This window comes from Vulpes vulpes, chromosome 2 (genome assembly GCF_048418805.1).
Source record: "Vulpes vulpes isolate BD-2025 chromosome 2, VulVul3, whole genome shotgun sequence".
In the NCBI taxonomy this organism is placed as follows: Eukaryota; Metazoa; Chordata; class Mammalia; order Carnivora; family Canidae; genus Vulpes; species Vulpes vulpes.
The window spans coordinates 152,979,454-153,002,340 of NC_132781.1; the positions used below are offsets into that span (position 1 = coordinate 152,979,454).

The 22,887-nt window shown below is 47.9% G+C and overlaps 2 protein-coding genes across 9 annotated transcripts in view; both read right to left on the reverse strand.

The window, feature by feature from the left end:
• Positions 1 to 1,760: 1,760 nt before the first annotated feature.
• Positions 1,761 to 11,965, reverse strand: PIGV (phosphatidylinositol glycan anchor biosynthesis class V). Of its 5 annotated transcripts, none has more exons than XM_072750659.1 (5): positions 11,590 to 11,965; positions 9,926 to 10,019; positions 8,048 to 8,182; positions 3,922 to 5,043; positions 1,761 to 2,562 (listed from the first exon to the last, which is right to left on the reverse strand). In XM_072750659.1, the coding sequence occupies exons 3-5, from the start codon at positions 8,123 to 8,125 to the stop codon at positions 2,281 to 2,283; spliced, it is 1,482 nt and encodes a 493-aa protein (XP_072606760.1). In that variant the 5' UTR covers positions 8,126 to 8,182; positions 9,926 to 10,019; positions 11,590 to 11,965; the 3' UTR covers positions 1,761 to 2,280. The 5 variants fall into 5 exon arrangements, with proteins under 5 accessions (XP_072606760.1, XP_025870371.2, XP_025870370.2 ...); XM_026014586.2 differs by lacking the exon at positions 11,590 to 11,965 and adding an exon at positions 11,024 to 11,078; XM_026014585.2 differs by lacking the exon at positions 11,590 to 11,965 and adding an exon at positions 10,794 to 11,074.
• A 5,830-nt stretch (positions 11,966 to 17,795) lies between these two features.
• ARID1A (AT-rich interaction domain 1A) overlaps positions 17,796 to 22,887 on the reverse strand; it is a 69,791-nt gene continuing 64,699 nt past the window's right edge. For all 4 annotated transcript variants that reach the window (XM_026014534.2, XM_026014533.2, XM_072750666.1 and 1 more), the window contains exons 19-20: positions 22,742 to 22,872; positions 17,796 to 20,877 (exon numbers count right to left, since the gene is read on the reverse strand). In XM_026014534.2, coding sequence (XP_025870319.2) covers positions 19,147 to 20,877; positions 22,742 to 22,872 — 1,862 coding nt within the window. In that variant the 3' untranslated portion in view covers positions 17,796 to 19,146. The remainder of the gene's footprint in view (positions 20,878 to 22,741; positions 22,873 to 22,887) is intronic.

The following is a 22,887-nucleotide window of genomic DNA, read 5'->3' on the forward strand; positions in this document are numbered from 1 at the left end:
TAGTCCACCTAGCTGGGGTCCTCAGTTATCTCCTCTATGTTCAACTGTAGCCATAATGGCCTTTGCAGCATACCAGTTTGGTTCCTTGGTATTAGTTGAGAAGGTGGAATTTCCATTTATAGGGTTTCTGGTCCTTGAATGTATTTGTGGGAGCAATCTGTCCTGAATATCCCCAAAAAGAGAGAAAGAGGAGAATCCATGAGAGCAAAGGATCTAGTGCTCCTATCTCTGCAATACAGAGCTGAAATAGGACCTCAAGTCTTCCTGCACACAGGGTGGAAGTCCCTGGATTTGCAGCTGTTGGTGAGGAGGGAGGGAGCAATTTCTGCCAACTGGAGGGACACTAGGGCAGGGGTTATCCTCTTTTGCCAAGAAGGGCACTCGGGTGTCTTGGCAGAAGGCAGAGGGCTGCCCCAATCTGCGTGTACATTTTCAGAAGCATTTGACTCTGGACCAAATGCTCTCAGCTGTGCTAAAGCTGGGGCAATGGATGGGAAATGCTTATTGGCCAGGCTGACTAGAGGCTCCAACAGAGGGTGTTGGGGCTCAGCCAGGAGCTTCCCTTCAGCTGGCAAGTTTAGCTTTCTGTCATGGTCAGAGGGAGTGTGTCAAAATTCCAATTCTCAGTGCTCTCCAGAAGCTATGATTACCCATCTATTTTGAAGTTTCTGCTTGTTGGAATTTTTGGCTCAAATAGGGAATGAGTGGTGATGATGCAAAGCCTCTTACCTCGCTCAAAGAATGAGCAAAAAGAGCTCAGCAGGAGTCAATGCTCTTACTACCAGCACAGTGATGGGCTCATAACCAAATGGGGACCAGGAAGATAACATTTCATTCAACCTTGGACTGCGCAACAATTTATGAATTCATGCTGCCTTGTTGGCATCTCTGACCCATGTCTACCAATCAAGTAAGCACAGGCCCTCGGGCACAGCAGGAAAACCAGTCACGGCTCAGACGATTTACTTGCCTGGAGCAGATTTACTTACACAGAACAAGGAACCTTATTTGCCAGGTGTCGCTGCTTTTCTTCTTTCAGAGGAAAGGTCACTTAAGTTACTCCTCAGAGTTGCACCCAAGGAGGGAGAGTTTCTTTGGAGCACTGAAGGCAGGAGAACAGGGTATTTTCTCCTAAAATCACGTCTGAACTTCTACGTGAGTGTTTAGACTGGGATGATTTCATTCTTAAAGCAGCTCTTAAGATCTTAAAGCAGAAAGGGACCTACTATATTACCTGGCCCATTCCCTCACCTCTCCCAGTACACTAATATCTCCCCCAGTTTCAGAAGAGGTCACTGGGGCTGTGAAAACTCCGCCAGGGTCACACAGCTGATAAGTGGGGCTCTCCTGAGAAGACTAGAATCCAGGTCTCCTGCCTCTTTGTGCAATGTTCATTTTACCATGACTTTTTCCCTAAGTATTTTGTTTTATTTTTAAAAACGTAATTCAAGGGCACGTGGGTTAACTTGGTTGGTTAAGTGTTCAACTCTTGATCTCAGCTCAGGTTAGTGACGTGAGTTCAAGTCTTACCCAGTGTGGAGCCTACTTAAAAAGAAGCAAATAATGGCAGCCCTGGTGGCGCAGCAGTTTAGCGCTGCCTGCAGCCCAGGGTGTGATCCTGGAGACCCAGGATCGAGTCCCATGTTGGGCTCCCTACATGGAGCCTGCTTCTCCCTCTGCTTCTCTCTCACTCTGTGTCTCTATGAATAAATAAAATCTTTAAAAAAAAAAAAAAAGGAGCAAATAAGTAAATAAATTCATTGCACAGTCAAAAGTTGTTTAATTTGCATATCAAGATTTTTTCATATAAATAAATGAACAAATCATGACAATAATAGAAACAATATCCCATTTAGAAAAGATGGCCCTACTTTATTTATTACTGCCATTACACTTGTTCAGGCCTCCACCATCATGTGTCAACTATTACCAGCCTGTCAGCTAGAGCCATGGATGAAACTCATTCAAATAATTTACATTTAAATTTACATGTGGGTCAGTGGTGAGTTTACAATCATCTCTGCTATGCTTGGTTGACAAGACAAATCCAAGTGTACTTTAAACCTAGAGTAAGATTTCTTCCCTTACAGAGAAAACAGGTACTGCTCTAAAATTTGCCATAGCCAGGACCATATGAGGGCTCTCCCGTAGCTCACATTCTTCCCATCCCCGATCAACCTTCAGAAAGACTGGAAGTTCCTAAAGGAAAGAACAAGGGTCTCAGGGCAGCACACACAGTTCTAGTGTGTATTTGTACTTCCAGACCCCTGAGATTCCAGGTCATGTCCAAGGTAGGAAGTTGCAATGGAGGAGTAGTCCCAGGAGCCAGTAAGACAGGAAGTAGCCCAGAATACATCGTGTGACTAGTGAACAGGCTTTCCAGTTGTATAGAAGTCCCACAAGAGAATTTCTGGGAACCTTTTGTCTTGCTACAGATTCCCCTGCAAGTGGCTTCCAAGGCACAGTCTCTGGGGATCTCAGCAGTGGCTCTTGATTCTGAAGCAAATAAGCTGGAAACCAGTACACAATAGGAGTGGAGGAACCCAGAAACCTGGTGAGGACCTGGAAATCATTAAGGGGGGGGGGGAACCCACACATTTATTAGAATATCACTGCTTCAAATTGGACCAGCCTGGGGCTTCCCTGCTGCTGGGTAAACTATAGGCCCATAACTAGAAATGTATTGTGATGGAAAAGAATTTAGCAGAACTTAGAATCTGCCTTATAAAGAGCTGTGTGTGACACCAGCCAGGTGACCTCAATGTTACAAATAAGCAAAGCTACGGCTAAGTACTACAATAATGGGCCAATCAGCACTAAAAACTCTATGGGGTCCAATTTTAGCCTAGGGCCTGGACTCTAAATGCTAGGCTGTGATGTGGGCTTTGGGGACCTGAAGTGGTTCCCTCGTCCCCCAGGGATGGCAAAACAGGAGGGAAAAGGGGGCAGAGGATCCTGTGGTTCAACATTTTCCTTCCTAGAGGAATTCAGAGCCAAGTCTCCACATGGCCTCCCTCATCTAAGCTGGAAACTCTAAGCTGTGCTGGCACTCACTCTACTAGTTAATCCAGCTACAAACACAGAATGCTACTTTCTATTTCCCCTGTGCCTCTTACTCATACAACTCAGAAAACTTTACAAACAGTCAATGTGCGCCTCCAAGAGGCAGAAAGCTGTTAAGGAGTGGCCAGCATGGAGGAAAAAACTTTCATGGGGTTATGTGGGAACTGGGGCCCTAGCCAGGAATAAAAACATTTAAAGTATCAAAGGCTTCCCATCCCTCTGTCCATCCCCCACCCCACCCCAAACATTGCACAAGGGATCTCCTCAAAGACTGAGCACCTGCCAGAGCTGAGAGTGCCTTGAGTCAACATTCCAGTAGACACTCAGTGTAACAGGACAGGAGGGGAAGGTCCCGAGTTCTCCTCTGTGCTTATTCCTTTATCTCAGTCACATCAGATCCTTCCACAACTCTTGTGTCTCTGCACACACACCCTTCATTTTCCCAGAATATTCTTCCTCTGCCTCTTAAATGCAATTCCTTCTTACTCTTTAGGACCCAGCCTTAATATGACTCCCTCAACTCCTTCGGTCCATTAGCTACTTTTTCCTCTGCATTTCCACAATACTTTATCTGAAAACAGCAGCTCCTCTTCCATCCCACTGTACTAGAATTTTAGCTGTCAAATGTCTATCTCCTCACTTTTACCATGAGACCCAGTAGGGCGGCAATCTTATCGCACTCATGTTCCATTCTTCAGTGGTCTGATTAGGGTCTGGAAAGGAAAGCCCCCAAATAGTTGTTGAATGAATAAATAGGTAGAGGTCACTCAAATGGGAGAGACTAGCAGCCTTCCTCATCCCTGGTCAAGGGGTTTTGCCTGTATTCACACCTTTACCCCAGCCAGGAACCCACCTCACCTGGACATGCATGTAGACACCACCAAACAGCAACAGCGCTGCAGCGTGGACCAGGTACACAAACACCCGAGGACTGAGGAATCCAGGATGAGAGTTCTCTCGGGTCTTACTGTTCTTGCTCCTTCGCATCCCAAGTGTAAGGCAGAGCCATGGGTGGATGGTCACATATGTCCATGTTGCCCAGGCAACCAGTATAGCCACTGGTGCAGCCAGTAGGAAATTGGGCACCTGCTTGAACTCATAGTATCGCAAAAAGCCAACATTCCAGTAGAGATCCTGGATATAGCTATATATTAAGGGAAGTTTCCAGGAGCACCAAGGTGGCTCATTTCCCTCCACAGTCCGGTAGCCCTTGTCCACAGCTAACTGCAGCAAGGGCTTAGGGATGGGGCGGGCAGAGCCTGGCAGACAGAACTGGGTATAGGCATAATACTGAAAGAGGGCAAAGGGAAGGCCAAGTGTGAACAAAGACAGGAACACAGAGCCCATCAGCATCAAGAGCTGTCTTAGAGGATTCAGCACCATGAGAGAAGACAGAAATCCCTGGCACTGAGAATACATGAGGAAGCCAATGTTGACCAGTCCATTGGAGCGAACGCCAGTGGCAAGGGCAAAGAGGAGTCCACTAGTCCAGCTTCGGCCCCTTTCCAGCTGCCCCATGGCGCTGAATGTCAGGAGGGCAAACAAAGCTTCTGAGTAACCAGCTGCCAGGAAGACATTGGCGGGGCTGAGGCAGAAGAGCAGGGCTCCATAAAAGGCCTGGCGGGGACAGCGCAAAACCAGACAGCCCAGGTCATGAAGTGCGACAGCGGCTAGCACGGAGAACAAAGAATTGAGCAATGCTACTGAGATTAACAGGCGACTCCGTAGGTTCAGTAATGCCCGCAGGGGTCTCAGCAGTTCAGCTCCCACCAAGAGAGCCAGGGGGAAGCCAGGGAAGAAGGCAAAGTTATGCTCATATAGATAGCCGTGCTCAGCAATGAACAGGAAGTGTTCAGCATCCCAGTGAGACAGGCCACCCAGAAGACCTTCCACGAGTTGGTCCACAACGCCTGAGGGGGTGAGGTGAGGAGGAGAGAAGGCTTCTGCACGGTGATCTGGGATGACGGCATTGAAGAGAGCCTGTGGGATGAAGGAGAGCTAGGATTTTGGTTGAGCAACTGGAAGGCAAGAAGTACCATTTAATAAAATGAGGAAGAACAGATTTGTTAGAGGACAAGCAAGAGTTCGGTTCCAGACTAAATTTGAGTTATACATTCCAGTGCAGAAGTTAACGAGGCAGTGAGATATGAGTCTGAGGGTTAGGAAAATGATCAGGGCTGGAGACATAAATTCAGGTGTCATAATTGCACAGAAGGTATTTAAAGGCATGAGACTGAATGAGATCACCTGGGGAGGAAGTAGGGCTAGAGACAAAAATTCTGAGGATTGGGCTCTGGGCGTGTCAACATTTAGAGGCTTGAAGCGGAGTAAGGATCCAGAATGTAGATAAAGAAGGAACAGTCATTGAGGTACAAGGAAAACCAAGAGAGTCTGGGGTCTTAGAACCAAGCAAGGAAGTGATCAATTCTATTAAATGCTGCTAGTAGGTCAAGGAAGCTGGGGACTTAAAAGTGACTGCTGGGTTTAGAAGTGTGTAGGTCACTAGTAAGTTTGACAAGAGCTATTTCTCTATCCTCTATGGAGGATAGAGAAGACTGCCTGGACTGGGTTCAGCAGAGAAGAGGAGAAAGAAGACAGTGCATACAGACAACTATTTGGATAAGTTTGGCTGTAAATGGGGTAGTAGTAGATGAACAACCATGTGAGAGAGAAGTATCTGTGAATGGGAATAATCCCATGGAAAGGAAACCACTGAGTATGCAGGGGAGAGAGAATTGCTGGCGCAGGCAAAAGGGGGTAGGAACTGCTACACAGGTAGGGGAGCAAGCCTGAGAGAACAGCCAGGTTTAGCCCCACCTCACCGGTGAAGGTACAGAGATGCAGAGGTAGATACAGATGTGGTGGGAGCATGCCCAGGGTCACTTCTGACTGCATCTATTTTTCTGAGTTTTTGCTCAGGGAAGCAAGTTGGGGAAAAGGTGTTAAGGCCTTGAATAAAAAAACAAACACATAAAATAAGTCATCTATGACCCTAGTTCTCAAAATAGGCTGTCGTGCACTGGAATCATCTAGAGAGTTTCAAAAATACTGATGCCTGCATGTCTGGGACCTTCCCCCTGAATTAATGATTTAACCAGTAGGGGATACAGCCTCGTCACCGAGATTTTTTTTTAAGCTCCCCCACGTTATTATGATGTGCAGAACAATCTGAGAGAATGGCAGGGTGCAAGGGCCAGGGAAATACACTAAGATAGCCAGGTAGCACTAAAGAACCCACTTGGGCCAAAGATCTTGAAGAGAAAGAGACTGGCCAATACAACTATGCGTTTCTCTCTGGGCATGATGCAGAAGTAGAGACAGAATGAAACTGAGCCACAGCTGAGCTTTGGTCTCGTGACTTAGCCAGGGAGAGGGAAGCAAGTGAGTTGTGCACGAATGCCTGGTGGACCCGAATCTACCTGGGTAAGAAGGGGCACAGTAGCCATAAGGTGGGTGAGACACTGTGAAACAACGGTGGAATCAATGGATTATAAGTCTTGAAGGGGTGAAAGAGCAGTTAGAACTGGGGTACTAGAGGGAGTGAGCTGGGAAGATAGGAGATAGTGGTTAGTTGTATCAGCTTTATTAATATTGAAACCACTAAGAAATCAACAGTAGTTGATTGTCAGCTACTTAAAGGAAAAGACACCATAACTTTTCATTCTCACCACCTAGCACAGTTCTTGGAACAGAGCAGGCACTTAATACAATCATGGTGGTTGAGGGAGGGGAGAAGAGATATGCTCCTTTCCAAATCACCCTCTGAATTAGTCTTGGTTCTCTATCCCAGATGCCAGTTCACAGTCCTGCCCTGGGGGGGGCCTGCCAATCACTCATCTGATGCTGTCTGGAGCCATCACTGGGTCAGTTTCCCCAGCCCCACAACTTGGGTATAACCCCATTCTTAGAAGGCTCTTTCTCTTTTTGGTCAGTTTCTTTATCAGGCCACTTTAAACAGTGAAAACGAATGGGACAGGAGTGACAGTAACAGATAACAGCCCCAGTCTCCAAGCTGAAGCTACTGTTGACTAAACCTGGGATGAAATAGAAGCTGCTATGCCTCATAGTGCGGGAAGGGAGAAAGGAGGTTTCCAGAAAGGAAACAGAAAATGGCATTTGTGGGGGAAGAAAGCACATGTAACTATGCTAATATAACATGCCTGCATCGTTGACATACAGTCATCAACAGCACACATTGAGAACATGCTAAGTAAGCACCAGGCTCTATGCTAGGCACCAGACAGAATTCATCTATGTGTGAAACTGGATTAAAATGTGTCAAGGGGAGCCTTGGAGGGCAAAGGGAGTTGCAAAAGTGCAAATGCATTCCAAAGGTTGTGATGAGTGAGACAGCAAGGGGAGACACCCCCCTCCCCCGCCCCGGGAAAGAGCTGGGGACATTGCTGACTAGCCGAATATACAGACTGTCTCAGGACAGAGCCGCTCAACTGACTGACACCATGCTCAGTCTCCTGGTAAGAGGACCCAGGGCAATGCCTTGGGCTGTCGCACCCTACAGGCATCTCTGGTTACAGAACCTCGTGGTCTATTGGAAAGAGCACTAGCTCAGGAGTTAGGAATGCTGGGGTCTGATTCTGGCCCTTGTCTAACTTGCTATGTGTCTTTAGGGAAGCCATTGAACCTTTCTGGGCCTCTGCTGGTTCACATGTAAAACAAGGGATTAATAAACCATTTCTGGGCACCTGGCTGGCTCGGTTGGTAGAGCATGAGACACTTGATCTTGGGGTTGTAAGTTCAGGTGCACGTTAGCGTGGAGTTTACTTAAAAAAATAAATAAAATCTTTTAAAAAACACAGACCATTTCTAAGAGTCCTGCCCACCTTTCAATGATCAGGTGTAGGTGTCTATGGTTCCAACCACATGGAAGGTAACCTGGGAGGCAGAAAGACTATGGGGACAGTTCTTGGTGCCTAGCCCCGTCATGTGGCAATAGCATGTTCAGGACAAAAGAGCAGAGACTGACCTGTAGCACCAGAGTCAGGACACGGCAGCTGACTGCAAACCTCAGCACCTCTTTCCTGGACTGGTCCAGGGGCCACATCCTCTCACTGCTGGGAACTCAGGGGTGCTGCTGCCAGGGCTGAGCTCCCACAGGCTTCTAAACTCCAAAATCCAAGGAAGAAATGTCATACATGGGCTGAAAATAAATTCTTCTCCCCCCCCCCGCCCCCACCAAAGTAAATTCTTGAAAACATTCTTCACAGGAGACTCTCCCTTCAGCATTACATGGCAAACTCAACCGCCTAACTGCCTAGATGAACGAAAAGGTATCACTTGGAAGCACTGTATTGTCAGGAAAGTTCTACACAGATAGGCATGAAGGTGGCAGCTAAGCTCACAGAAAATCTTTAAAAGCCCGCAATGTAGCCCTGTGCGGGAACTAAAGACTTGGGTTCAAGTCCTGACTCTGTCACTCACAAGTTCTCATTCAGTCCTACTGGGCCTCGGTTCTTTATGTATAAAATAGGATCAGACTGTTTTCTTTTTTCCAGCCTGTTTTCTCTCACAAAATTGTCATGATGGTGAAGTGGCCGAAAGTGTGAAGAAGTACCACCAAACCCATGTTGTGGTTACTATTATTTGGTGTGTGCCCTTTTCCTCTTGCCCAGAATAATAAACTACATCCCAAACCAGAGTCCCAAAAGTGGGGCACAGAACTCAACTGGAAGACCATAATGACTACACACTCTAGCCTCGCTCTCTGATGTGTGTTCAGCTGGTCTGTGAAATTAAGTGGAGAAGGAAAAGAAAACCACCACCCAGCAGGACTTCAGCCAGCTCACATTGCTAAAACAAACTCAGGGGGGGAAGAGAGAGTCGACTACTAGGGATGGGGAAAACTGTTATTTCCCCATCTCTTTGTTGGAATGGCAGCAATCTATAAACAACTGCAAAGCCATTCTGAGGCAAAGAATGAACTTTAAGGCTTTTATTTTATTTTGTTTTTAAACACAATTCCTTGGGCTAAAAGAAGTAGCAATGACTCCTAGAGAACATTCAGACACCAGTCTGGGAAGTCAGAAGTGGTGGCAAGAGCTCCAGAGGCAGCTCACTGATTTGGAGTGAACTATCCCTAAACCAAAGAACATATCAACTGAGAAATTAACAGAAATTAACTATCAAACCTTTAGGTATCATTTGTTTCTGGAATTCTTCTCTGATGCTCACTAGACTATTTGATATGCTCTCATTGTACTCTGCTTCGTCGTCTTTGCTGCTATTGCTTATTTCAGTTGCTTGCGAGGGCAGGGGCTTTGTCTATCTTGCTCCCAATCGTACCCCCAGGGCCTGGCATCACAAACAGGCATTTCAAGCCCGTGTTCTCATTGAGTAGAAGTGGCAAGAACAAGATATGGCATCACTAGTTCACTGGCTCGGGATATAAAGCCACTGCTTTAAGTATTCCTCCCACCATATCTCATGCTAAGATCAAGACCTAAGTCACAGAAGCCACAGGAAAATACAGTTTCACCAGCAAGGGAGCAAGATTGGCCAATAGCAACAGTACGCTTTCCTCCGCACAAGGGGGCGCCCGCTGCCCACTCCACCACCCGGGGGCCTGGAGGAAGGGAGGGGCCGTCAACGCCACACCGGTTTGCTCATCAAAATTCAGTTCAAAGGCAAGCTTTTGAAAACCCCAGTGAGCCGCGGTAGTTTGTTAGTCCACCCAACGTTTCCAGCATCTTGACTCGCGCGGAAGGGAGAGGAATTGTAGAAACAAGTACAGCCAACCTCGCACGGCCGTCGATTCTCTATTTTCGGGTGAATTCACTTCTTCCCTTCCTTCACTTCCCACCCACATGCAGAAGAAAAGTTGGGGACAGAAAAGCGCTTAACCCACCTCTGCCTCTTCACCAGGCTTCCATTCTTCCTTTCCTCTCTCCAGAGTCAAGCTCTAGCCCCGCGACCACAGGAGACTTGTAACCTACACTTAGCTTACAGGTAAACCAAGTAAAAAACAAAATAGAGCCAGTGAGTTGTCCCTCTTGGCTAGTTGCAGACCTCACTTCCCAACAAGCCCTTTGCGAAATCAGACACGAATTGGCAGGACACTTAGAGCAACTAGTTTACTCTATTTTCCCGTGAGATAAATATCCCCAGAGTGGTGAGTAATAAAAATCTCCATGGTTTTAACATCAGAGATCTCATTAGACCCTGTGAAGCCAGTATAATTACCATCGCCATTTTATGGATGTGGAAACTGAGGCTCATCGGGGTCAAGGGGCACACCCAGGGCTATATTTAAAGAGAATGTCATTTTTTCCCCCCTTTTAGAACTTCACGGTCTTCCCACCGGCCCTCAACCGGGCCGAAGGGGATGTGCTCTTTCAGAGCCAGGGTAACGACCCAGGTCTCCCAAGTCCTAGCCCAATACTTGTCCAAAGACCGCGCATGCTCTTACTGGGTATGCTTAGGGAAGGGAAGGCCCTGAGACTCTGGGGAAGCCTGTATTGGAGCCCGGCACCCTCGGAGGAAGACCGCGTCCTTCTAGAGTGGGGAAGTCTCCATGACCCGGTCCTCTCGGGGCCAGAGGCGTCGCTGGCTGTGGCGAGCCAGGGGCCGCGTTCTGCCAGCCCAGCCGGGTCCGGAGACCATTCTAACCCTTTCCTTTCTAACAGAATCCCAAATAGGCAGTGGGAACCTCCTCTCCCCATAGCGGCCACGGCGCTGGGGCTACTCCCGAGGGGGCCGGCGGGGCCTGGCCGAACCTGGCCTACGGGCCGGAAGGCCGGGGAGGGCGGGAGGCTGTAAAGGAAGTGGCGGCACCGGGAGGCCGCTACGGCGGAGGGGCGGGGCTCCCCGCTTCTCGGCGGCCTCCGCCTCATTTCCCTCGGCCTCCGTTTGACGACTTCCCTCCCCCCCGAGAACTCCAAGGCTCCCGAGCTGGCGCCGGGTCCAGAGCGCCGGCCCGTCTCGACCTCCCAGGCGGGGCCCGAACCTCAGCTCCTCCATCCGGGCCCCCAGCAGCCCGCGCCTGCGCACCGGCTCCGCCGAGGCGGCCCCGCCCCCCTCCTGCCCGGACTCGGAGCTGCCCCGCCCCCCTCCGCGGCGGCCATGTTGACTCCGGGCGCGCGGGGCGGGGATGGCTCAGACCCAAGACTCGGAGCTGTGTGTCTTGGCGCTTTCCCGCCTCAGTGACACCTGAAGAGTTCCTTCTGGCCCTTCATGCGCCCCAAGCCCCCTCCCCCGCCTTCCGTTGGCCGTGCTGCTGTGGCAGAGTCGGCGCCTTCGCTCGAGTCGCATCCCGCAAACATCCACTGAGTTCTCGACGCGTGTGCCCGGAGGCTCCCGGAGTTGGGGCCGCCCCGCGGCCTCTTCACAGAAGCCGGAGCCGCACTTTCCCTGCCGTCAGGCATCAACCGCTCATCACGGGGCCCGGCACACAATAGATGGTCTCTGAACAGGAGGAAAAGCTTTGGGGTTTCTGTGGCCAGCAGTGGCACCCTGCGTCCCGGGTGTGAGGAAAGTGGGGGGATCCCCCTGCCTTTCCCCTCCTCCACATACCGGGGACCTCGTGTCCTACTTGGATCCTCAGCCCCACCTCAGGTGGCTAATGAGGACTGTGCAGGGCACGCCTCCCCCCCCCTCACCCCCACCCCGGACTCTTCTTCCTCATTCAAGCAGTTGCTCTCGTAGGAAGTGGGGCCAAAAAAGAAGAAGCAGCAGCAGCTAACTCAACAAAACCGGCTGTTAGGGAGGAGCGGCCAGTGGGTACCCCGTAACGGAAACTGTTAGAACAAATTTGCACCCTCCTTTCAAGGAAAGAGATAATAAATCCTTCTCCGTTGGTGGATTTCTTGTTTCTCAGGATTCCAAAGCCTTCTGTGGTTTCAGTTATCGGCCCTCTAAACGGAGCTGGGGTCTGGGTTAGCCTCTGGCCACAGCCCTGGCTGAGGGAGGGGTTTATCTTCTGCCACAGCTACTGATGTGGGTGGGAACAAAGGGATGGTTGCTATCTCTCCAGGCAAAGAAAACTAGCCTATCAGTTGGGGGGGGGGGGGGGGTTGGGGGGAGGGACAGGGACGGCACTCTTTGATTACAACTCTTTTCAGGTTCTGAGACCTAAGCTGCCCTAAGATACTGTTGTGTGTAAGGTGGATAAAGTAGAAATCACATGTTAGTCCTGAGTTGGAGAAGGGGAAAAAAAAATGGAGAAGACTCTTGCCCAGTTTTTTCAATGACACACACTTGTTCTCAGTTCCAGAGGCTTGTGAGTGAACCGGCAAAGCTGTGGTGCACACTCGCGACAGGGGCCTAAGGTTGTGGTTGGGGCCTAAGGTTGGGGCTGGAATCTCTAGAAGTCCATGAGGCTCCCAGCAGCATTCTGTTTTGCAAAGACAAAACTGCTTTGTGAATTCACAAGGTAAAAAGACATGCATTCTTAAGGTTTCCTCTATGCATAACAAATTACCTTAAAAATCTGTTTGTAAAAACGACAGGGGTCTCTTGTGACAAGTCAGAATGTTTTCTAACAGCTCAACTGCCACCCATTAGAGGTAGAACTTTGTCTAGATCTTCAGCTCTACTTTCCAGCAATTTCTCCTTCCTTTCCTTCTCTGCTGCCCACCCCCCTCCTCTTCCGCTCTGTTTCCTGTTTCATTTTCTGGCTCCTGCTCTGACAGGAAAACAAGAAAACTGAACCTTGTGCTCTGAAAGCCCTGGCTTGTCAGAATGGGAGAAGACTGGGTGGGATGGGAGGGGTTCTAGAAGGATCTCCAAGGCTGTAGGTAAGTAGTTGAGGAGGCAGCTCTCCAGTCTGCTTTTAGAGTCTGCAGCTAAAATGGAGCCTGCATCTACACAGGGAATCAGCTGAGCAACCAGCACTGTGGGAGAGCCAGGGAGACAGAGACCGTGTCCAAGAGCTCCAGAAAGACGTTATACCACTCAGGCACTCCCATGAAGAAACAAATATCCCATACCACCAACAAATGATTTCATAATATAAATCCCTGACCTAAGCAATACAAGCAATGCATCACTGTTTCCAGAATCCTAGAAAGTAAGTTACAGCATTTGTTTCTTGAACTTGCCTGGCTCTGCCATTGCTGCTTCCCCTGCTTGAAATGTCTCCCTGCCAGACCACCCTTTGGCCAGCCCACTACCTTCAGGTCTCAGCTGAAAGGTGGTCTCCTCAGAGAGGCTTTCTCCCACTACCCAGTCACAACCAGCACCCTGTACTGTACCATCCTCCCTGTTCTGTTATCTTCATAGTACCTATTGTCACCTGATTATCCTGTCTGTGAATTTTACTGCTTTCATTGTCCGTTTCCCTCTTGTGGAATATAAGCTCTGTGAGAGCAGGGGCCCAGTTCACCAAAGTATTACTCACGCTTACACACTGTGTGTACTCAGTAAAGATCTGGTTTATAAATCACTTTGTTTAACCTGATACCTATATTTTATGGACGTGGGAACTAGGGCTCAGAAAAGGGAAGTGGCTAGCCTGAAGTCATATAGCTGGTGGCGAAGGCAGAACTTGAATTCAGATCTCCAGGCTATTTTTTTTTCTGCCACTCCACACTATTTTAATCTTTCTCAGGTGTACCTCTTTCTCTTCCTTTTGTTCCACACAACATCTTTATAGGCTATGCCAAGAATCCAGCATAGGGCACACACCACACCTTAACAGTTCCTATCCTTTCCTCCACTGAAGTCGTTTTACCCTTTGATTTAATCAACAAAACAGGAGTGCCTACTATGTGACAGAATGAGGATGTAGTACTTAGCAAGACGAGGACATGTCCTTGTCCTCATGGAGATAGTAATATCTACTTCATGGATTCTTTTTTTTTTTTTTCTAAGATTTTATTTATTCATGAGAGACACAGAGAAAGAGAGAGAGGCAGAGACACAGGCAGAGGGAGAAGCAGGCTCCATGTGGGGAGCCCGACATGGGACTTGATCCCGGGTCTCCAGGATCACACCCCAGGCTGCAGGCAGCACTAAACTGCTGCGCCACCGGGCTGCCCTACCTCATGGATTCTGTAGTGCTTGGCACAAAGCAGTCCATGAAGATGGGCTGTTGTAATTACCGGAACAAAAAGGAGAAAGAGCGATGTTCCCACCGGAGGTGGGAAGTTCGGTAGTTCTCATGGAACACTCACCATGCTGGAGCAACCTGACAACTCATTTCGTTCTGTAGCGGCCTTGCCTTGCTCCTGAACCATATCCGAAGATGGCCTTGGCCCCAGACTGAGCAGAGGAACAGACCAGTGTATCCATTCTCAGTAATTCAGTTTCAGACATTAAACTTTCCATGGCCCCAGTCCTAGGGGAACAATGAAGTAGCTAACCCTGATCTTGGCTTTGAGGCCACATCATTATGGGACAAAAGTGACCACACTGGCTTCTGATTCTGTCACTGCCGGTTGTTAGCAGGCAGGGCTAATGCCTCTGATGACAGGCAGCTATGCCTTCCCAGAACCTCATGCTACATCTTTTCTCTGTGGGCATTCACTGGCAGTATCCAAGGGGGCTGGGTGAGACATCCATCCTGCAATCTGAGGCGGCACCAATCAAGTTTTGGACATTCCTTTTGGCCTCTGTTGTATCATTTGAAGATGTCTATCCACTTGGGGACAAAGACCCCACCCTGCCTCTCAATTGCAGGAGCCAAACACTGATCCTTTAAAGGCCATGGACACTAAATATTTTTCATCCTTCCTTTGGTGTTTGCCTTTCAGTAGTTAGAAAACCTTGACCCCACTGAGAGGCCTAGTGGGAAGGGCCTTAGCCACTTGGGGGTGGCAGTGGCTGCAAGGCAAAAGAGCCAATGAGGTTGAGAGTATTGTTTAGGCCAGACTTGGCAGCTGTCCAGCTATGAAAGAAGGTTAAGGTCATTTGGGGGGTGGGGAGGGAGGAGCCTGGGAAAAGAACTACTGGCCACACCCCTGGGTTCTCTACTGGCGAGGTTCTATTTACTTCTCAAAAGCAAATTACTCACAGCTCAGTGGCTAGCAGTTCTCTGCCTGTGGTAACTCCAGTCAGAAACTGGAGGCCAGGCTCGGCTCCCCCTGCATTGCAGGGGAGCAGATGAAAGGAACCCAGGAAACCAAACTCCTAGGTAATGCTCCACACATAGCCCAGAAATGCACTTTCTAGACTAGAAAATGGAGTTCGAGAGGCCTGGTGCAAAAATAGTCATTAGCAACACTGCTTACCAAAATATAGATATGAAAAGCTTCCCATGTAGTTTTTTCCCAGAAGAGTCCTAGTAAGGCAGCTTGGTTGACGAAGGTTAGCCATTGTCTCTACACCTCCCTACTCAATCAATAGAGGAATACTGATTATTCATTCCTGTCCTTGACCCAAATATTAACAACCACGCTTAGCTCAATAAACACTTGATTGAAATTCTTGAGACAATTTTTACCTCATGCTGGATACGACAAAAACAAATCATGCCTGCTGAGCTCCACGGCCAGATTCAGTTACTCCTGGTTGTCCTCTGACCCAGGAAGGAGGGCCTTGGTCAGCAGGACCCCGCTTCATGTATGAGCTCAAACCAGCCACTTTCCTCAACTGTATAATCAGAGCCAGAATACTGACTCACAGGCACAAATCTTCAATCCTCCCTTGTAGGATTATTTGATGTACCGTGTAGTCTGGTACACAAGTAGGTACTCACTAGAAAACTGTTTCAAGTTTCATTTTTAAGGTCTACAACAATAGCATTTTTCTGTTACAGCTTCTGGTCTATTGCTGCCCTAAGGAAGGAGATGAAGAGAAACTGTATATTGCAACATTAGCCTGATAAAAGTAACTGCATCTGGCCAACATCTACAATTTCATTCAACAACTACTTAAGTGGCTGCTCTGTGTCTTAGGTCCGGAATGTAGCAGTGAGCAAAATAATGCCCTCAGAGAGCTTACATTCTAGTAGGAGACAACAGAGGAGAGTATAACATACCGTTGATCCTTCAACAACAGTGGGTTTGAACTGTGTGGGTCCACTTAAACAGATTTTTTGGTGGGAATACAGGCAGTATTATAAATGTATTCTCTCTTATGATTTTCCCTCTTACTTGATTCTAAGAATACAGTATATAATACATATGACAAAATGTGTTAATCCATTGCTTATGTATCAGCAAGGCTTTTGGTCAACAGTATACTATTAGTATTAGGTTTGGGGGGAGTCCAAAGTTCTACATGTATTTCTGGGGGGGGACTTGGCTGGCTCAGGCCATACAGAATGTGACTCTTGATCTCGGGGTCTTGACTTCAAGCCCCACGTCGGGGGTAAAGATTAGTTAAAAAACAAAAGGTTAAAATAACTAAAAGCAACATTTGTAAAATTTAAAAGTATTTTTGCCTGGGTTGGGGTGGATTGGCCCCCATAGCCTCTGCACTGTTCAAGGGGCAGTAACAATATACAATATATACAATATAGCGGGCAGTAACAAGTGCCACAAAGAAAAAATAAGGCAGAGAGGGAAATAAGGCAGGGGAGCAGGGATTGCTATTTCATTTTTTTTTAAGATTTTATTTTTATTTATTTATTCATGAGAGAGAGACAGAGAGAGAGAGAGAGAGGCAGAGACATAGGCAGAGAGAGAAGCAGGCTCCATGCAGGGAGCTCGATGTGGGACTTGATCCCAGGTCTCCAAGATCACACCCTGGGGTGAAGGCGGCGCTAAACCGCTGAGCCACTCTGGGCTGCCTGAGATTGCTATTTTTTATTCCCCCCGAGATTGCTATTTTTCAATAAGTTGGCCAGGGAAGAGTTCACCAGCACAATTTTTAGGCAAAGACCCAAAGAAGAGGACTTCTGCCACAGTTATCTGGTCAGAGTAATCTGGACAGAGAGGATAGTAGGTACAAAGGCCCAAAGATGGATATGTTCCTATGTGGAGGAATAATGGGGAAGAAGAAAGGGACCCAGAAAGCTAACAGCAAACCAGACACTGAGGGCCTTGTAGGTCATCAGAAGGATCTGGACTTTATTTACTCAGAGTGAGAAGCACTGAAGGATTTTGATCCTATGTCTTAAAGAGAGCATTTCTGGTTGATATGTTGAGAATAGGTTCAACTAGGCAAAGCAGAAGCAAGGTCAATTTGGAGGACATTTCAAGAATTTAAGTACAATAGGACCATGTCTTGAACTACAGTGGTGGTGGCTTGACTGAAGGTTCTTTTTTGGAGAGCGCGAACGACTGACATGGAAATGGAAGTAGTTTTGTTTTGCTGTTTTGTTTTGTTTTGCCAAGCAATGGAGTTACTGTTTATTGGGAAAACTATGGGAGAAGCAGGTTACTAGGGGAAAGCAGGGCATTTTAGCTCAAGGGGTGTTCAAATTAAACTTTCAAACGTTAAGTTGGAGGCTGCCTTGAGATAAATGGTTGTCTTATTGTTAGAATTTCTTAGAAAAGCAGACTTCCTCTTAGCCAACTATTTCCAAAAGCTCTTTTTCCCTAGAGTATTGTCAATTTCTTTGGCTATTTATATCCATTATTATTTCAAGAGGCTAATGTGCCTTTTACGCCTAGAACTTCCCCTTACAGGCGAAATCATCACAGATGCTTTAAGTTTACTTATTACACTGTGGAAGGTAAAGTGGAATATGGTGCAGAAAGAAACGGTCCAGGATGCCACCATTCAGGGGAAAAAGCACCCTGAGGGACATTTCCAACCAAGAAGAGGATCAGCAACCCCCTCAAAAAGTCAAGCTTTTGAATAGTCTGAAAACAGTAAAAAGCCTCACAAACGTCTTACCAAGATTTAATGTACATTTATTCTTAACACGTGGAACATATAGTATAAAGATTTCATACTGAATAAATGATATTCATTAAGCCAAAAAAGGAAAAAAGGAGGAATTTACATCAAGTTTTAGCTACATTGTTTGAAATACAAATATGCAGATTTTATCACTGAAAAAATCTCAATTGTGTTTCTTCATCAGGAACTTCAACTGAACCTAGAACTTTTTCACACCTCGATTAGAAAGAAAACAAAACAAAACAAAAACCCAGAAAAAAATAAACTATAAGTTGATTGGCTGCTGAGACAGCAAGGACTTTTTACAGAGACCTGTACAGCATCGCGCCAAGAGGGGCGATGTCTGGCAAGAGATTAAATAGCTGTGTCTCGCTTTGTGCAGGTCACCAACTTGTTAACTCGTCATACTATAAAGGGGCAGCTGGGAGGGGGACCAAACTGTGGGGATCCAAGGGTATGTGCAATGTACAACGTCATATATATACACACGTGGCAGCGCAGCCGCTGCAGCTAAAGGTTAAAACCAGTTCTAAGAGGTGATCTCAGGGTTATTCATACAATCAAGGAGGAGAGAAAGAGGTCAGGGTGTTGTAGGTTCACACATGATACTTTGGGGGAAAAGCCTTTTTTTTTTCTCCTCAACATTTAACTAAAAACATTTTTAAAAACTACATCTTGCTGCTGACCCAGCGTTTTCTCTTGTTTCCATGTGAGACATTATTATTACAGTATGTTTACAGTATCAGGTGTACAGTACAGTACATGAAAGGGTCTACACTCTACTGCACAGGCCTCTCCAGTGAACAGGGTCTGTCCACAACTGCGAACTTCTCGGCTCCTGCAAGATTGTGAATGTACAACAATAAACCACACACAGTTCAGCAGTCACCTTTTTTGTCCTTCAGAGGTTTTTTTTTGTATTTTTTTCCTTTTTTTTTTTTTTACCATTAAAAACAGTTATGAAATGTGGCATCCCGTTGATGCAAGGGCCGGGAAAGCCATTTTTATTTTATTTTTTTTCCCCAAACTCACTGTAAACGACAGTAACTTTGGTTAAAATAAAAAAGTCTTCTATGTAGGCAGAGCTTTGTCTTTTCAAATAGGGTGGGGGTCCTGAGGGGAGTAAGGTGAGGACGAGGAACAGAAAGGTGTGAGGTGAGGTGGGAGTGGGAGTGGGAGGAGGAGGAGAGAAACAGGAGAGACTTTTTACCCAAGGGAGAAGCTGGACAGCACAGGGTAAACTGGATTCTGAGGTGGTTTTGCATAAATAAAGGGCAACAGTCAGTTTCTAAGTTCTCCACACACGCACACACACACAGGGAGGGAGGTGTCCCACGGCTGTCATGACTGGCCAATCAAAAACAGTACATCACAAATGACTTGTGAAACCAACGAGTTCATCAACGGTGATACCGAGATGTCCAACAGCCGTGACTCGTACAGCGTGAACTCCGAGTGGTTCTCGTCCACCTTGGCCAAGGCCAGCAGTGCGCGGGCAGCCCGCCGCATCATGTCCACACTCGTTGGCTCGAAGGGCGGGTTCTGCATGTGGAGCAGGCTGGCCTGGCTCTGCTGGAACTGTGTGGCAGCAAGGCTATCCTCCAGGAAGCCCAGGAGGTTGCCGATGCTGCCCTTCTGCACTGCGATGGCACGAGCTGCCAGGCTGTCGCCCTGTGCCAGGTTGGCCAGCAGTACCACAGCCATCTCCCGGCACACCGGGTTCTTTCGGTCACTGAGGAAGCGCACCATGGTGCTATACAACTTCTCCAAGCGGCTGAAGGGGGGCGTGGCCAGGATCAGGTCCACATTGTTGTCCTGGATGCTGAGTTTGCTGAGGGTTTCCAAGACCAGTCTCTGGGGGGAGAGGACGGCATTGGGGCCCAGGGTGGAGAAGGGGTCCTGGGCTTCAGCGGAAGGGCAGACTGCCCAATGTAGGAGTCCGTCCAGGACAGGCAGGCAAATGCTCTCAGGGTACGGAGAGAGGTCCAACTGCCCCGAGATGTTGGCGAGCGTGACCAAGGTGTTCTCCCGGAGCATCTCCAAGCAGTCCCACCACCACTCCACTTTGTTGCAGCTCACCCCTTGGTCCTGCTCCTCCTCCTTCTCATAAGTCAGTGGTGCCTGCTTCCGCTCTGGGTGCTTGTGATGCAGGAGGATCAGCTTGCCCAAGATCAGCAGCAGACCCGGGTGTTTGGACATCTCAAAGTCGTTGCCTGGCACAAACGATAGACTTCGGATGGTATTGGAGACACAGACACAGCGTTTGGCGAGGGAATCCTGCCAGTCCAGAAGGGTACACAGTGGGGTCTCATCTTTACTGTGGGGTTCGTCCTCTAGGATCTTGATGTTCCGGTGGCTCTGTGCCGGGCTGATGCCGAATGGAAACTTGCTGCTCTCCTTGGTGGCCTCTGCACTCTTAGCTCCCTCTTCGGTCAACGTGCTAGACCGAGTGGACAACATGTCATCCATTGTGGCTGTGATTCGTTTCTCTGGAGGGCCATCAGGTGGGGGGCCCTCCTGTTCTGTCGTCCCTGGCGTACCCTCTGGTGCTGTGACATGTTTCCGGGTGACTGGAGGGCAGGGCACATGAGGCCTGTTCGGCAGCAGCTCTGTCTTGCTCTCAAAGTGGGTTTGGATATGCTCAGTGGTGTCCCCCCCACCAATCCGCCAGTGCAGCAGGCCACTGTCAAACTCCTGCACGCGCCCGAGCTTATCTGAGCAGTCCACCACAAACGGGTCATTCTTCTGCACGATCTTTACTGGAAGCTTGTCGAACTTACTAATAAGTTTCTCCTCACTACTCTCTGTGGCTGCCTTGTCCTTGCCCGAAAAGGCCATCTCCTCGTCATTTTCCACTACTTCTTCCTCTTCTTCCTCCTCTAGTTTAGGACCTAAAAGGTCTTCTTCCTCCTCCCCCTCCATGGGGGCTGGACTACACGCCTTGCTGAATCTCCCAGGGTCCAGTAGTGTTCTCTGTCCTGGGTCACCCACCTCATACTCCTTTAAAATGCCAAAGATCTCGATCAGGCAACGTCGGAAATATTCCACAAGGAGCTCTAACAAACCTGGGAGCTAAAAGAGAAAAACAGGAAATAAATGGAGAAAAGGGAGCTAAAGGAGAGAATCCTTGATCTTAGAGGTCTCCCACGGTCTGCTACCTAATCTCCCCACTCCCTTTGTAGGCCAGACACCTAGATTTCCTGGAAGAGACAGAGTTGCTCCTTTCCCAAAGGCTCACCACAAAGCAAGTCACTCAATCTCTCCTATGCCCAACACACACTTCTTCCTTCTCCTTAGCCTACCTTCCTATAAGAGAAGTGTGTCCGTTCTGCCAGAGGTAGGACACATTGACCAACAGCTCTGTACCTCACCATCTCTTGGACTCCTCGTTCCCCACCAATCCCTGCTTTTCTTCACCAGGCCCAGGTCCCTTCCTGCTCGTCATTGCTACTGTCCCTCAGGACACTCTACATTCCACTGCCAAGCACAGCCCAACGCTAAGCATGGTGGAATGACCCCTTCAACATGAGCTGAGAGAGGAAGTGTGGACAGATGTTCACCTGCTCTCTTCTCCAAGCTCCTCAACAACATTCCAGGAGCCTGGACCTCCATGAATCAATCATATAATATAATGAGTGGGATGAGGCTTCAGTCCTCCAAACATTGGTCAAAGCTGGTGCTAGTAGACCTAAATTTCAACTTGGATCTGTAAAGGCCATTTACCTCTAGAAGAAACTGTTAATCTCCAGTCAGATTAGTTTTCGGCTGAAGAGTACAACAGAATGGAAAAAATAAGGGCTTCAGAATAAGAAAGATCTAGGTTTGCATTCTGGCTTTTCTAGGAACTACCCATGTGATTTAAACTCTCTAACCTGTGCTGCTTCTATCTATCCATTGAACACGATGGAAATTCCTTTAATTGACACAGTTGTTCTGAGGTCTAAATGAAATATACCAAAAGCCTGGCATAAAGAAATTGCTCAATCACTATCTATTCCCTTTCCTTCTCGTGGGGGAGTGGTGGTGGTGGTGGTGGTGGTGGTGGTGTGTATGTGGCGATTTTATGTAATGGACATGAAGTCAGGCTTTGGAATCAGAAAGACTGCTGACAGCTGTGTGAATCTGGGCAAAGATAAGACTCAGCCTATTTACTCATCTCTAGGAGGCCACAGGTGCCTCTGAAAGCTGCTGCAAGGGTGACATGAAAGAAAATATAAAGGACCTGGCACACAGTGACGGCACCAGAAATGGTTAACTATTAATAACAAAGCCCTCTAGCCAGCCAGCTCCTTGATAGATGGGTTGAAAGATACTAAGGATCAAAAGAAAGAGTGGGATGCGGGAGCAGAAACTCTTCCCAGCTGTTGGGAAGACTCAAGGTGCATGTCCTGTGGAAAGAGAATCTTCTGGAGACTCACCTCTGCAAGAACATAATTAAAATACCACCACCACCACCACCACCCACAAGCAGACTTCTCTCCATTTCTCCTTCTATACCTTAGGAAAAGGGGATCAGTAAAGATCTCCTATATTCATAGTGGATAAAGTGAGGCGGGGGAAAAAGAAACTGCCATGCTCACTAATAAAGACAGCAGGTTTTTCTTGGTAGTCTTGAAAATTGGTCTCCTCACTCACATCAACAGAATCTCCATTTCTTACCAATACCAAAAAAAAGTTTCTCCCAAATTCCCTTTGAAGTCAATCCTGATACCTTACACAAATTATTATTGTTCTCAGTGTTCTGGGCCCATGGCCAGTGGCAAAGTACTGGCATAGAATCAAAGCACTGGCATGGAAGATACCAGGGAGTGAGCGAGAGAGGGGAGACCATGTTAACTAGGGATGGCTTAATTCCCTGTGTCACTTAGCACTGTCTACTTCGAGAAGATCCCAGGCCCTCCCATTCTTCCAATCTTTCCCAGGCACCTATACTCACCTGACTGAGGTTGAAGGTCATGATGCTGTTGTCATCATACAGCAGGATGTTAATGGTGTCTAATGCCCATGTGCTCTCTGCCAGCAGCCCAGACTTGAGGGACATCATTACCCGCCATGCCTCCGGGGTTCCTGAAATAAACCTCC